This window comes from Schistocerca gregaria, chromosome 7, assembly GCF_023897955.1.
Source record: "Schistocerca gregaria isolate iqSchGreg1 chromosome 7, iqSchGreg1.2, whole genome shotgun sequence".
In the NCBI taxonomy this organism is placed as follows: Eukaryota; Metazoa; Arthropoda; class Insecta; order Orthoptera; family Acrididae; genus Schistocerca; species Schistocerca gregaria.
The window spans coordinates 535,446,133-535,459,012 of record NC_064926.1 but is presented as its reverse complement, the minus strand read 5'-3'; the positions used below and the strand labels follow the sequence as shown (position 1 = coordinate 535,459,012).

General features: G+C 39.4%; 1 protein-coding gene across 3 annotated transcripts in view; it reads left to right on the top strand.

The window, feature by feature from the left end:
* LOC126281170 (coatomer subunit beta) overlaps positions 1-12,880 on the top strand; it is a 93,543-nt gene that overhangs the window by 50,315 nt on the left and 30,348 nt on the right. For all 3 annotated transcript variants that reach the window (XM_049979849.1, XM_049979850.1, XM_049979851.1), the window contains exon 11: positions 3,651-3,790. In XM_049979849.1, coding sequence (XP_049835806.1) covers positions 3,651-3,790 — 140 coding nt within the window. The remainder of the gene's footprint in view (positions 1-3,650; positions 3,791-12,880) is intronic.

Here is a 12,880-nt window from a genome sequence, read left to right as displayed (position 1 = left end):
GTTGATGTAAATGGGGGCTATGTGAAAAAATGATGTAATACCTATGCAATTGTTGCTATATGTTTCATTGAAATTATGCATTTGTGTTTGTGGAAAAAATCTTGTAATCTTATTTTCGTGATATCTCTCATACATACAAAACCAAACTGACATGTTAAAAGCAGTAGCACAAATATAAAATGTGTCTGAAAGTATAATCTTGGGTAAGATGAGGTGTTGTCTAACCAAGATGACATCAGCAGTATTTCTCAGTCCATGATGAGCAGTCCATCAGTATGCAGTCAGCACAAAAGAAGTAGAACAAGCAGTTGCGCAAACAGTCTGTCGGTTTTAAGCGTTCGCAACTCTCAATTTCGAATTTTTGTGTAAGTGAGAGTTTTCATGTTTTTTTTATTTTTTCAGACAAATGTATAAGATTCCTGATACATGTATTAGTTAACATATTAACTTCTGGGCTGAAAATTGGGCATTTTGTACATTGCACACACACAACTACATACAATTATTATTCACTTAATTGCTAAATCTTCATTTGTAGTCTCGCTTATTTGATTTCATCACTTTCTCAGGCAACGGATCTGGTCTGGGAGGCGCTAGTTCCTTTGCGGCTAACTTTTCGTGGTTATTTTTCTTTTCTGTTAGCAATTAATGCAGGTTCAACAGAGCTCATGTTCACACTATACAGGAAAGCTGATTCCCGCACAGTAGACAACAAACTCCAAATATACTGCTATTTGTGGAAATTATTACATTCAAGTAGTACTATCTACCAACAAGGTCACTTACTTGAATGCAAATTAGGCACTGAGAGCCATAAGGGCGAAAAGCAAATCATCGTCGCCCCCATGTTTAAATGAACATCAAAGAAACCAATAAGAAGCTTTTTGTGAATGTTCATATATATGTGCAATGTGGGCCTACATTAGAGATAAGCCTGACCCACCATAAGTTCAACAGATGTCAGAAGCATGAATAAATGCTACAGTCTCCCACTCGGCAGTGATGTTCTTTATGGTTTTTGGTGCCTCAAATGTATTACTGTATGGGAAAATCCAAAACTTAGTATTATTCTACATTTCATTCAAAATCCCACAAAATAGATTTTTCTGTCAGTATAACTATAACTTATATTGATGTCCAGTGAATTGGCATATCTTTGGACTGTGCCACCGTCTAGCAGGATTTATGCCAAGCGAACGTAGATAAGTCTGCTGCAGTGTGCTACCTCCTGATGGCATTGACATAAACTTGTACGAGGGCGGATCAAATATAAACGGGATTTTATTTTGCATTTAAATTCATTTATTGAAAAACTCAAGGCAATTATTATTTATTTTTCCGCATAATCTTATGCTTTGGAAATGCATTTGTTCCAGCATGTGGGCACCTTTTTGACACCCTCATCATAAAAAGAACTGGGCTGTGTCACCAGCCAGTTGCACACAGTCTTCCACACTCTTGTCATCTTCAAATCGTCTCTCTCCTAGAGCTTCTGTAAGCAGTCCAAATAAATGGAAATCGCAGGGCAATAAGCCCGGGCTGTAATGAGAGTGTACTCCAGTGCATTTCTTATAGCTTAAAGACAGACAGAGCTGCAGTATGGGGTCGCACATTGCCATGGAGGAGGTTGACCTGTTGAATTGATCGGTGTTGTCTTTTGCGGCGTTATACAACTCTCGCCTTTTGTTCAACAGTTTGCAGTAGTAAGCAGCTTTGATTGTGCGTCACTCATGCAAAAAATCAATTAGCAAAATGCCTCGCTGATCGAAAAAAATGGTTGAAAGAACCTTGCCAGCTGATAGTCGACTCTTGGCTTTCACTGGTGCTGCCTCCTGTTTCTCCTCTGCCACTCTTCACTGGCTTGTTTGGATTCTGGGGGTAGTGGTGAACCCATGTTTCGTCACAGGTGACGATCTGAATCAAAAAATGCATCACCATCTTCCGCAAACATTGCTGTAAGCCTCTGACAGACCTCCAAATGTCTCAATTTCAGATTTTCGGTCAAACGTTTAGGGATCCATCTGGAAAACACTTTACGGAACTGTAGGTCATTTTTGATGATTGCTTGACAGCTCTCATAACTGACTCCGACTTCTTGTGCAATTTCTGATACTCTCTGTGGTGTCACCGCCAGACACCACACTTGCTAGGTGGTAGCCTTTAAATCGGCCGCGCTCTGGTAGTATACATCGGACCCGCGTGTCACCACTATCAGTGATTGCAGACTGAGCGCCTCCACACGGCAGGTCTAGAGAGACTTCCTAGCACTCGCGTCAGTGGTACAGCCGACTTTGCTAGCAATGGTTCACTGACTTCTACGCTCTCATTTGCCGAGACGATAGTTAGCATAGCCTTCAGCTACGTTATTTGCTACGACCTAGCAAGGCGCCAGTATCCGTACTATTGATATTGTGAATCATGTACCATAAAGAGCGACGTTCTCCATTAATGGATTAAAGTTAAGTATTCCACTAGCTATGTCCGTTTTTCTCAATTCTAATTCCCTTGTCATGTTCCAGACATCACGCCAGCCTGCGTGAGCTAAAACGCGTGCATTTCAGCCTCCTTTAGAAACCCTGTGTTGTCTCTCCTGCCAACCACGACACTCTCGCCCATCGATAGTCATAAATAATGTCTTTAACTGCACAAATGTTTTTGTCTGTAATGCTGGTACGAGGGTGGCGATCGTGTTGCTGATCTTACACACTTTCTTTTCCTTCCTTGAACTTTTTATGCTTGGAAAAAACACACATCCTTGATAATGTTTTGTCACCAAACTATTCAATCAATCTTGGGCAAATTTCTGCCGCAGTAACTCCTTCACGAGCAAGAAATTTGATAATTATGCATTGCGCAATGGAGGGGTACTCTTGTTTTACTTATACCTTTGTGAGTGTTACTGGCGAAATGGCGGGAAATATCTAACAGCATGCTCTTCTCACTTCTAACAGTCCCGCCTAAGCATAGCAGAAGCACAGGGATGTTCAGGAACAAAAATACCGTTTATATTTGATCCACCCTCGTAGTTGAGTGGTAAGGGCTAGCAGTGCATGCCGTGAATCGTGCACATTGTTTATCAAATCTGTTTGTTTTTGGCCCGTAAGGCAATTACGTCACATCCGTTGCACGTGTGTAGAACCTCTGTAAAATGTGCACAAGTGAAGGTGTGCTCGTGACCATAGTGCCAAGTTTCACCGAGTGTACAGGAGCAGTGTAGCACAGTGCAGTAGATTTAGTGCCGTGTATTTCAGATACTGCATCTACATTACATTTAACAGCATCCAAAGAAAAATAACCAATAAATCCTCATGGTGTGAAAGGTTAGTGTGTTCACGTGCTCCTGTACTCGTATGCTACAATCACCACTGGTTAAAACTATGCTGGGAACCTCCAGCTAGTGTTGATGTTGGTAGACTGTGAGGATGTCGTTGTTGTCAGCACAAGTCTCACTGTATAAGGACAGAGGCTTGTGTTATCTTTTCAGGTAAATCAATATGTGACCAAGACTAATAATTCTTTAGGTTATTTAGATATTGAAATCATTGTTCTCCTCCAAAGATCCAAGTTGCCCCATTACGTGAAGAACTCTTTACTGCAGAATTAGTATGTTGATTGTTGAGAGTTAATCATTTACCTCATTCATCTCCTAGATCCCGATTGTGGAGGATGAATTGCGCAGGGCAGCTGGTGAGAAGGTGGATGATGAAACAATGCAGGCTCAAGTGCCTGTTCAAAAGCTTGTGACACCTGATGGCACATATGCTACACAATCAGCATTTAACACTGCAAGGTAAATGTCGTTTGTTTACTTATAATACTGATCCAACAGTTAAATTATATATGTCTGCTGCAGAGAACTGTTCTTGATAGTTTATGTATATTGTCCACATAAATTAGATTCGAGCTCTTATAGGAGAACAAGATAATTATACTAAATAAGAGAAGCGTCCATGATCAACACATGAATTTTTAAGGCATTAAATAGCATAAACTTTATTATATATTCAGTACAAATGAAATAGTGTATAAAAAACAATAGTCCATTAACAGTTTGCCAGAAAAATCTCATGATCAAATAATGTGCACCATATAAAAATGCTGTTTGTTTTTGGGGGCCAGAACATATATCATCCAAAATCTACATCAGAATGAAAGTGCAGCATGGAGACAATTATTTAAGTAAACAGATAATGTATGAAGAATTTGAAAAATTAAGGAAGTACTAGAGATTTTGTGCTAGAGATTTTGTTAGCACTGAATGGTGGAATCAGAGTAGAAGACAAGTGTGCCTGTGAATGAGACATTGAAACAGCAGATCATCTAGTGACTCCATGCCATAACATACACCATTGTTGATGACACTTTCATGAATGACTGGAAAGTAGGGACAATTAATAGTGGAAGCACCCAAATTTGAAGAAAAAATTCAAGGCAATGACAATTTATGAGAGAGTCGTTTTAATCTTTTGGGACATCAAGGTGCACTGATGCAATTTGAAGAGAAGTAAAAAAGTAAAGCAGTCATCAACCGGAAGATTGTTTTGAACACCACAGTGCTTTATTAGTCATGGCCCTGTTGGATGTAGTACATTGTTGCCCTCCTCTGACTTTTGCACTGTCTCATGCAGCCAGATATAAGATCATCTACATTTCAGCACGTATCATGGACCAAGCTGCAACTCAGCTTTCCTCACATCACTAAACCTTGCCGTAGGTGAAAGAAGTGATAAGTGACAGATAAGTCTAGTATTGACAAGAGAGAAGGTACAAACTGTGATTAGTGGTTTTCTACAGTGGCATCTTGGAAAGTCAATTCATGCAGCTGCACTAACATCTCTGGCATAAAAGATACACTGAAAATTTGTTTTGAAACTACACTATTCCTTTAGGTTAAGACTTGTTTTTGGTATGTAACATAATCTGTCAACCTGTGTTACTATCAGTCCCCATAGGAAGATGATTTTATTGGAGTTTAGTAGCACTGCTGCTATGGAGGCCACAAATACATGTCGTCTTCATCTGCGTAAATAATTTATAACTCAAGGACATAACTCACTGAGTAGTCCAAGCATTGAGCCATCAACAGGCACACAAAAAAGAATGAAAAGTTCACTAGCTTTCAGGTGAATACTTTAATGAACTGGAGTACACATATATGTGCATTTAAATACTTTAAAGGAGACAACTCACTGAGTTGAATTGTAGAAGTGTTAATCATTGACAGGCACATTCTTTTTTGTGCACTTATCAATAGTTCATTACTTCTACTATCCAATGCATTCTCTCCTACACTTTTAAATCTTTATCTTCTTCCAGGACTACTGCATCTCTTCTTGATTTATTCATGATGATTTGGGAAAATAGATAAACTTTTATCTTCTTGCAATTAGAGTGCTTAGTTGTTGTAAAACCTTGGTGTGATCATTATCATCATTAACTGTTCATAAAAACCTTTCCATGTAAATGCAATTTGAAAGGCAAAAATTGCATTTTCTAAGAAAAACAAAATGGCCATTCTCACATAAAACATTTGGATAAACTCTAGTGTCCGATTCCACTCGTCAGTTTTGAGGAATGACATCATACTAGAGGCATGGATGCTGCAGATGATATTTGTAAACAAAGGAATGTAGCATACAATGAAATTAACAATCACAATTCATGTGATTATTAACTTAGCCACAAATTATGTCGAAATGAATTGGAGATAACAGAAATAAATAAGAACATATCAAAACAGAAGTATATATGTGTGAATTAAATTACTGTCTTAATTTATGTAAGGAAACCTCGGAGAACCTTTACATTCCATAACAATATAGTGCATGGTGAAGTCGTAATATTCTAAAATAAGGTTAATAATAACAATAATAATAATAATAATAATAATAATAATAATAATAATTGGAGTCATACCACACACTATCCACCAGTACATCAACGCAATACAGCTACATCCAAACGTATATGTACAACTACAGAAATCTGTAATTATTGATACATGTTCAATTACCTGAAAGTTCCTAAGTGTAATGTAACATATACCGTACAGTTAAAAGGAAGTCACGCTTGATCAAGGTCCGCGTCACTTCCCATTTTTAACCAGACATAAAGTCTGAGAAAGAAAAGAAAAAATAATAATTGAATCTATGGAGGCTATTGCGGGAAAGTGAGGGGTTTGGGCAGGGAGAAACTAAAATTTAAAACAACAGTGGGTAAAAGAACCTATATAAAACAGTAGAATGAAACATGGAAAAAGCAACACAGAAATCCTTTAAAAAAAGCCAGTACACATATAATGAGAATTCACTAGAAAGTAACTAATATTGAAGTTGGTAACTAGACTTGACCTACATATACATTAATTCTATTTACCATTTGCAATATTAATTACTTTTTCACAGCAATTCAGGAAGCAACTGCAAATGGAGAAATTCTATTACATTTCAGTGCACACACTGCAAAAATGATCTAAATAATGAACTATGCTATCATTGGAATCAGTAACTAGAATTTACCTGTACATGTTGTCGATTCTACTTACCAATTCCAGCCGTTCGATGGTTCATAATTTTGGACATGTCTGCAGTATGTGTGTAGGATTGCTAGAGTTCTTTGATCAGTGAACTCCTGTGAAGAAGTAACAAGTATTGTAGGAACCGACCCCAAGATTTTTTTATTTTTATTTATTTATTTATTTATTTATTTATTTTTATTTTTTTTATTTTATTTTATTTTTTATTTTTTTTTTATTTTTTTTGTAGTGAAGAGAACAATACTAAACGTAGAAATCCTATAACACTGTAGTGTACACACTTGTTGCAAAAATGGTCTAACAAGGGAACCTCCCCATCGCACACCCTTCAGATTTAATTATAAGTTGTCAAGTGGATAGGCCTTGAAAAACTAAACACAGATCAATCGAGAAAACAGGAAGAAGTCGTGTGGAACTATGAAAAAATAAGGAAAATATACAAGCTGAGTAGTTGATGCGCAACATAATTAACATCAAGGACCCTGAAAGCTCAGGTGAGCCATGGTCCCGTGGTTAGCGTGAGCAACTGCGGAACGAGAGGTCCTTGGTTCAAGTCTTCCCTTGAGTGAAATTTTAATCTTTTATTTTCAGTTTATGTGACCAACTCTTCTGTTTTCATCACTTTCTTGGGAGTGATTAGCACACCCACAAGAAAACCTAAATCGGGCAAGGTAGAAGAATGGTTTTACCCATTTGCAAAGTGTAAAAGTTAGATGGGTCGACAGCATGCTGTCACCAGTGTCGTATGGAATATATCAGATGTGTTTTCCTGTGGAGGAATCGGTTGACCTATGACCTTGCGATCAAATGTTTTCGGTTCCCATTGGAGAGGTACGTCCTTCCATCTACTAATCGCACGGTTTTGCGGTACGGTCGCAAAACACAGACACTAAACTTATTACAGTGAACAGAGATGTCAATGAACGAACGGACAGATCATAACTTTGCATAAATAAAAAAAGTAAACTTTTCACTTGAGGGATAGTCCCGTTAGATTCAATAGTCATAATTAAAATGCTATTTCATAATATTACATCTTCACCATGTGCTATACTCTGATGTATTTAAAGATTGTCTGTAATTTTCTCACTCACATAAATTGCAATGATATTTACTTCAGATGTGTGTATTTTTTTCTGTTCTTATTTATTTTCATTACCTCCAAATCTTTTCGATATAATTTGTAGCTAAGTAACTAATCACATGAGCTGTGATTTTAATTTTATTGCTTAGACCATATATAACAATGGTCTATGTTTTATTGTGTGTTACATTCATTTGTTTAAGAATATGATCAGTTGCTTTCAAACATCGCCTCTGTGTCGCGTCTTTTGCTTTATGTATAAAGCCATTGCTGAAAGATGATGGGGTGGAATCTTACACTAGAACTGACCCAAACTTTGAGTTCAAGATATTTGCAAAGCGCAAAATTGTGTACTGTAGTCTCATTGAAATTACTTTCTGATTGACAATTTATACCCTGAACCTTAGTTCCTGCAATGCTCTCATTGTTATACATGAACTGCCCACTGTTGCCAGTGCACCATTATAAAATATAATATATCTAAAAATAAAGATGCTGTAACTTACCGAATGATAGCGTTGGTATGTTGATAGGAGACAATAAACACACACACACACACACATACACACACACACACACACACACACACACACACACAAATTTCAACCTTTCGCAACCCGCGGTTGCTTCATCAGGAAAGAGGGAAGGAGAGGGAAAGACGAATGAAAAGATGTGGGCTTTAAGGGAGAGGGTAAGGAGTCATTCCAATCCTGGGAGTGGAAAGAATTACCTTAGGGAAAAAGGGACAGGTGTGCACACACACACACACACACACACACACACACACACACACACACACACACAAGTGCATACCTGTCCCTTTTTGCCCCCAAGGTAAGTCTTTCCGCTCCCGGGATTGGAATGACTCCTTACTCTCTCCCTTAAAGCCCACATCCTTTCATCTTTCCCTCTCCTTCCGTCTTTCCTGATGAAGCAACCGTAGGTTGTGAAAGCTTGAAATTTGTGTGTGTGTTTGTGTGTTTTTTATTATCTCCTATCAACAGACCAATGCTTTCATTCGCTAAGTTACAGCATCTTTATTTTTAGATATATTTTTACCACATGGAATGTTTCCCTCTATTATATTCTTATCGTTATAAAATGTAATTCCCTTACAGTTTGCAATTAATATGCTGTTTGCACACAACCCATTATCAAGCTTTGCCGGGACTTCAGACAACTTGTCACCAACCTCAATGGAGGAAAAAATGTGCTCTGCATACTCTGACAGTTACTAAGAAACAGAGACATGATTTGACAGAAATAATCACAAGCAATGTAGGATGACATATATAATAGAGGTGGTGTGGTATAATTATAATGAAAAATGGTACAGATTTCACCATATGGAAAAGCAAGATAACAGACGTAAAAAACTTTCATGTTTGCACTGGTCAGATTCCCAACATAAAGGTCGATATCTGACCCTCAGTAAGGAATATGCCACTCTTCGGCCCTAATGCACATTTTGCAAAATGGTTCAAATGGCTCTGAGCACTATGGGACTCAACTTCTGATGTCATTAGTCCCCACATTTTGCACCTGTTGTTCATACTGGCTGCCAAAGTGTTGAGGAGTCTATGTGGGATATTGTCCCACTGCTGTTTCAAGCTGGTGTTCATTTCTTGCATGGCTATGGGAGGGTTCATTGAGAAAGACATCTGCCAAGAACATCCCGGGCATGCTCTATAGGGTTCAGGTCCAGAGAGTAAATAGGCCATTCCATAAGTTCAGTATTTTCACTTTCTAGTGTGTCCGACACCTCAGCATTACTATGTGGGCGGTCATTGTCATCCATAAACAGGAAAGTCAGGACCTACTGCACCCCTAAACAAATGGACATGATCCAGAATAATCTCCCTGCAATAGCACTGTGCTGTAACAGTACCTCACACAAAAATATGCAGCCGTGTTTGACAGTTGTGCATAATGCCTGCCCACACCGTGTAATGCGTAGGCCATGCTGATGACGTTCATATGAACATTCTGCGGTGTGTAATGTCTTCCTCCCCCACCCCCTGCGCTCTCTCTCTCTCTCTCTCTCTCTCTCTCTCTCTCTCTCTCTCTCTCTCTCTCTCCCCCCCCCCCCTCCCCACCCCCCACCCTGCACCCCGCCCCTCGCCACTAACTGGCCAGTATCACTCGTCACTGTGGTTGCAGTATTCATCAGAGAGAACATCGCCTGGAACACTGTTGCTGACCCCCAATCAACATGTTCTCTACACAAATGAACTCCGTTCCAGCAATGGCATGGTTGAAGTGAGATGCATTTAACAGGCTTTTGAGCATAAAAAGCAGCCTGATTTAATTGCAGTGAAATGATTCTAGGAGAGACGTGTGAACCGGTAGCTATTGCAAGACCTGCAGCAGTCTGCCTAGGAATGAGATGTCTGTCTCTTTTAACCACTATGGCTATGTATTGATCCTCTTAAATTGTCACGATCCATCTGTGACCACTGACATGTTTTCACATCGCATTTTCACCTTCAGCAGCCCATTTTTAATCGCGAAATGACGCTTTTGGACACAGCCGTTACTTTTGCCACAGTAGTGACTCTTTGCCCAGCTTCAAGTCGTCCATGATTGTAAGCACACAAATACCATGAACTGTTGAATGCATACAGTGTGTTCATGCACAGGCTTTGCGGCAGTTAACATGTCCCATTCTCTATATTTCATTTTGCTATCAGATATCAGTTGTTCCTTAGTCTTAGTAAGTACCGAGTGAGGTGGCGCAGTGGTTAGCACACTGGACTCTCATTCGGGAGGACGACGGTTCAATCCCGTCTCCGGCCATCCTGATTTAGGTTTTCCGTGATTTCCCTAAATCGTTTCAGGCAAATGCCGGGATGGTTCCTTTGAAAGGGCACGGCCGATTTCCTTCCCAATCCTTCCCTAACCCGAGCTTGCGCTCCGTCTCTAATGACCTCGTTGTCGACGGGACGTTAAACACTAACCACCAACCACCACCATCTTAGTAAGTGTCAGTTGTTGCTTAGCAATTCTCAAGCAGTATATTAACTGAGGTGCAGCTGACAACAATGTAGCACCATATGACAAATACCAAATGACAATTCATTTTAATAAGTGTGAGCAGAAAGTCTGCTGGAAGAATGTTGTATGTTGTTGTAAATGAACTAGTATATAAGCTTCAAAATATTAGGGTACATATTTACTGTACAAATCAGTTAACACTGTCTAAAAATGAAGACCATCAGAGACTATATCAGTTCTTTAACTGTGAGGTAATATGTTACTGCTTACAGGGTGCAGTTACTGTCAATGAGCTGTGTAGTCTGTTATATTTTGGAAATGTGGGTTAACTAACAGTTTTTAATTATGAATGTAAAAACTACTCATTAACCCAGCTATTGTACCGTCTTCAGCCAGCAAAGAACAAATGTCTCACATTTGTAAATGATACAGAATTTATGTGATTATCTGCTGTATGACACGGTTTAATCCCTGTAATACCCATTCAGCTACCAACCAGTATTTGAATGTTTTTCTTCCCTCCCTCTTTTTTTAAAAAGTCATCTTCTGGCTGATTTCAGGCAGGCCACACTAAAATCCTCTCCTTTGCTATCCCCCATGTCCTCAATTATTTGTTGGATGTTTTCCATTGTCTGTCTTCTCCTACAGTTTCCATTCTCCTATAGTACCACGGAGGTTATTTCTGGTGTCATTAACACGCCTCTTATCATCCTGTCTTTTGTCATCCTATGTTCCTTTCTCTATCAGTTCTGCGGAGGACCTCCTCGTTCCTTATCTTTTCAGTCCACCTAATAGCCACCATTCTTATGTCGCATCAGATTTCAGATGCTTTAATTATCTACATCTACATCTACATCCATACTCCGCAAGCCACCTGACGGTGTGTGGCGGAGGGTACCCTGAGTACCTCTATCGGTTCTCCCTTCTATTCCAGTCTCGTATTGTACGTGGAAAGGAGGATTGTCGGTATGCTTCTGTGTGGGCTCTAATCTCTCTGATTTTATCCTCATGGTCTCTTCGCGAGATATACGTAGGAGGGAGCAATATACTGCTTGACTCTTCGGTGAAGGTATGTTCTCGAAACTTTAACAAAAGCCCGTACCGAGCTACTGAGCATCTCTCCTGCAGAGTCTTCCACTGGAGTTTATCTATCATCTCCGTAACGCTTTCGCAATTACTAAATGATCCTGTAACGAAGCGCGCTGCTCTCCGTTGGATCTTCTCTATCTCTTCTATCAACCCTACCTGGTGCGGATCCCACACTGCTGAGCAGTATTCAAGCATTGGGCGAACAAGCATACTGTAACCTACTTCCTTTGTTGTCGGATTGCATTTCCTTAGGATTCTTCCAATGAATCTCAGTCTGGCATCTGCTTTACCGACGATCAACTTTATATGATCATTCCATTTTAAATCACTCCTAATGCGTACTCCCAGATAATTTATGGAATTAACTGCTTCCAGTTGCTGACCTGCTATTTTGTAGCTAAATGATAAGGGAGATATCTTTCTATGTATTCGCATCACATTACACTTGTCTACATTGAGATTCAATTGCCATTCCGTGCACCATGCGTCAATTCGCTGCAGATCCTCCTGCATTTCAGTACAATTTTCCATTGTTGCAACCTCTCGATACACCACAGCATCATCTGCAAAAAGCCTCAGTGAACTTCCGATTATCTTGTGTTCCGGTTTTCCCACAATCCATGATACCCTACCATACAATGTTGTGATCCAAATGTACATTCTTAGAAATTTCTTCCTCAGATTAAGGCCTGTGTTTGATACTGGCAGACTTCTCTTGGTCAGGAATGTCATCTTTCCCTTTGCTGACCTGCTTGTTTTGTCTGTCTTGGTTCACCCGTGGTAGGTTATTTCCTTCCCAAGGCAGCAGGCTTCCTTAGTTTCATCTACTTTGTCATCATCAGTTTCAACAAGTTTCTTGCCATTCACATTTCTTCTGTTTCTTGTGGCTCTTTTTGTTTTTCTAGTTTACTGTCAGTGCATATTCGGTACTCATTTCACTGTTCATTACATTCAACAGATCCTGTAATTCATCTTCACTTGCACTGAGAATGGCAACGGCATCAGCAAATATTATCATTGACATTCTTTCACCTTGAATTTTAATCCCACTCTTGAACCTTTTATTTCTGTTGTTGCTTCTTCGATGTTGAGGCTGAATAGTAGGGATGAAAAACTGCATCCCTGTATTACACCTTTTTTAAACCTCAGCAGTTTGTTCTTGGTCTTCCAGTCTTACT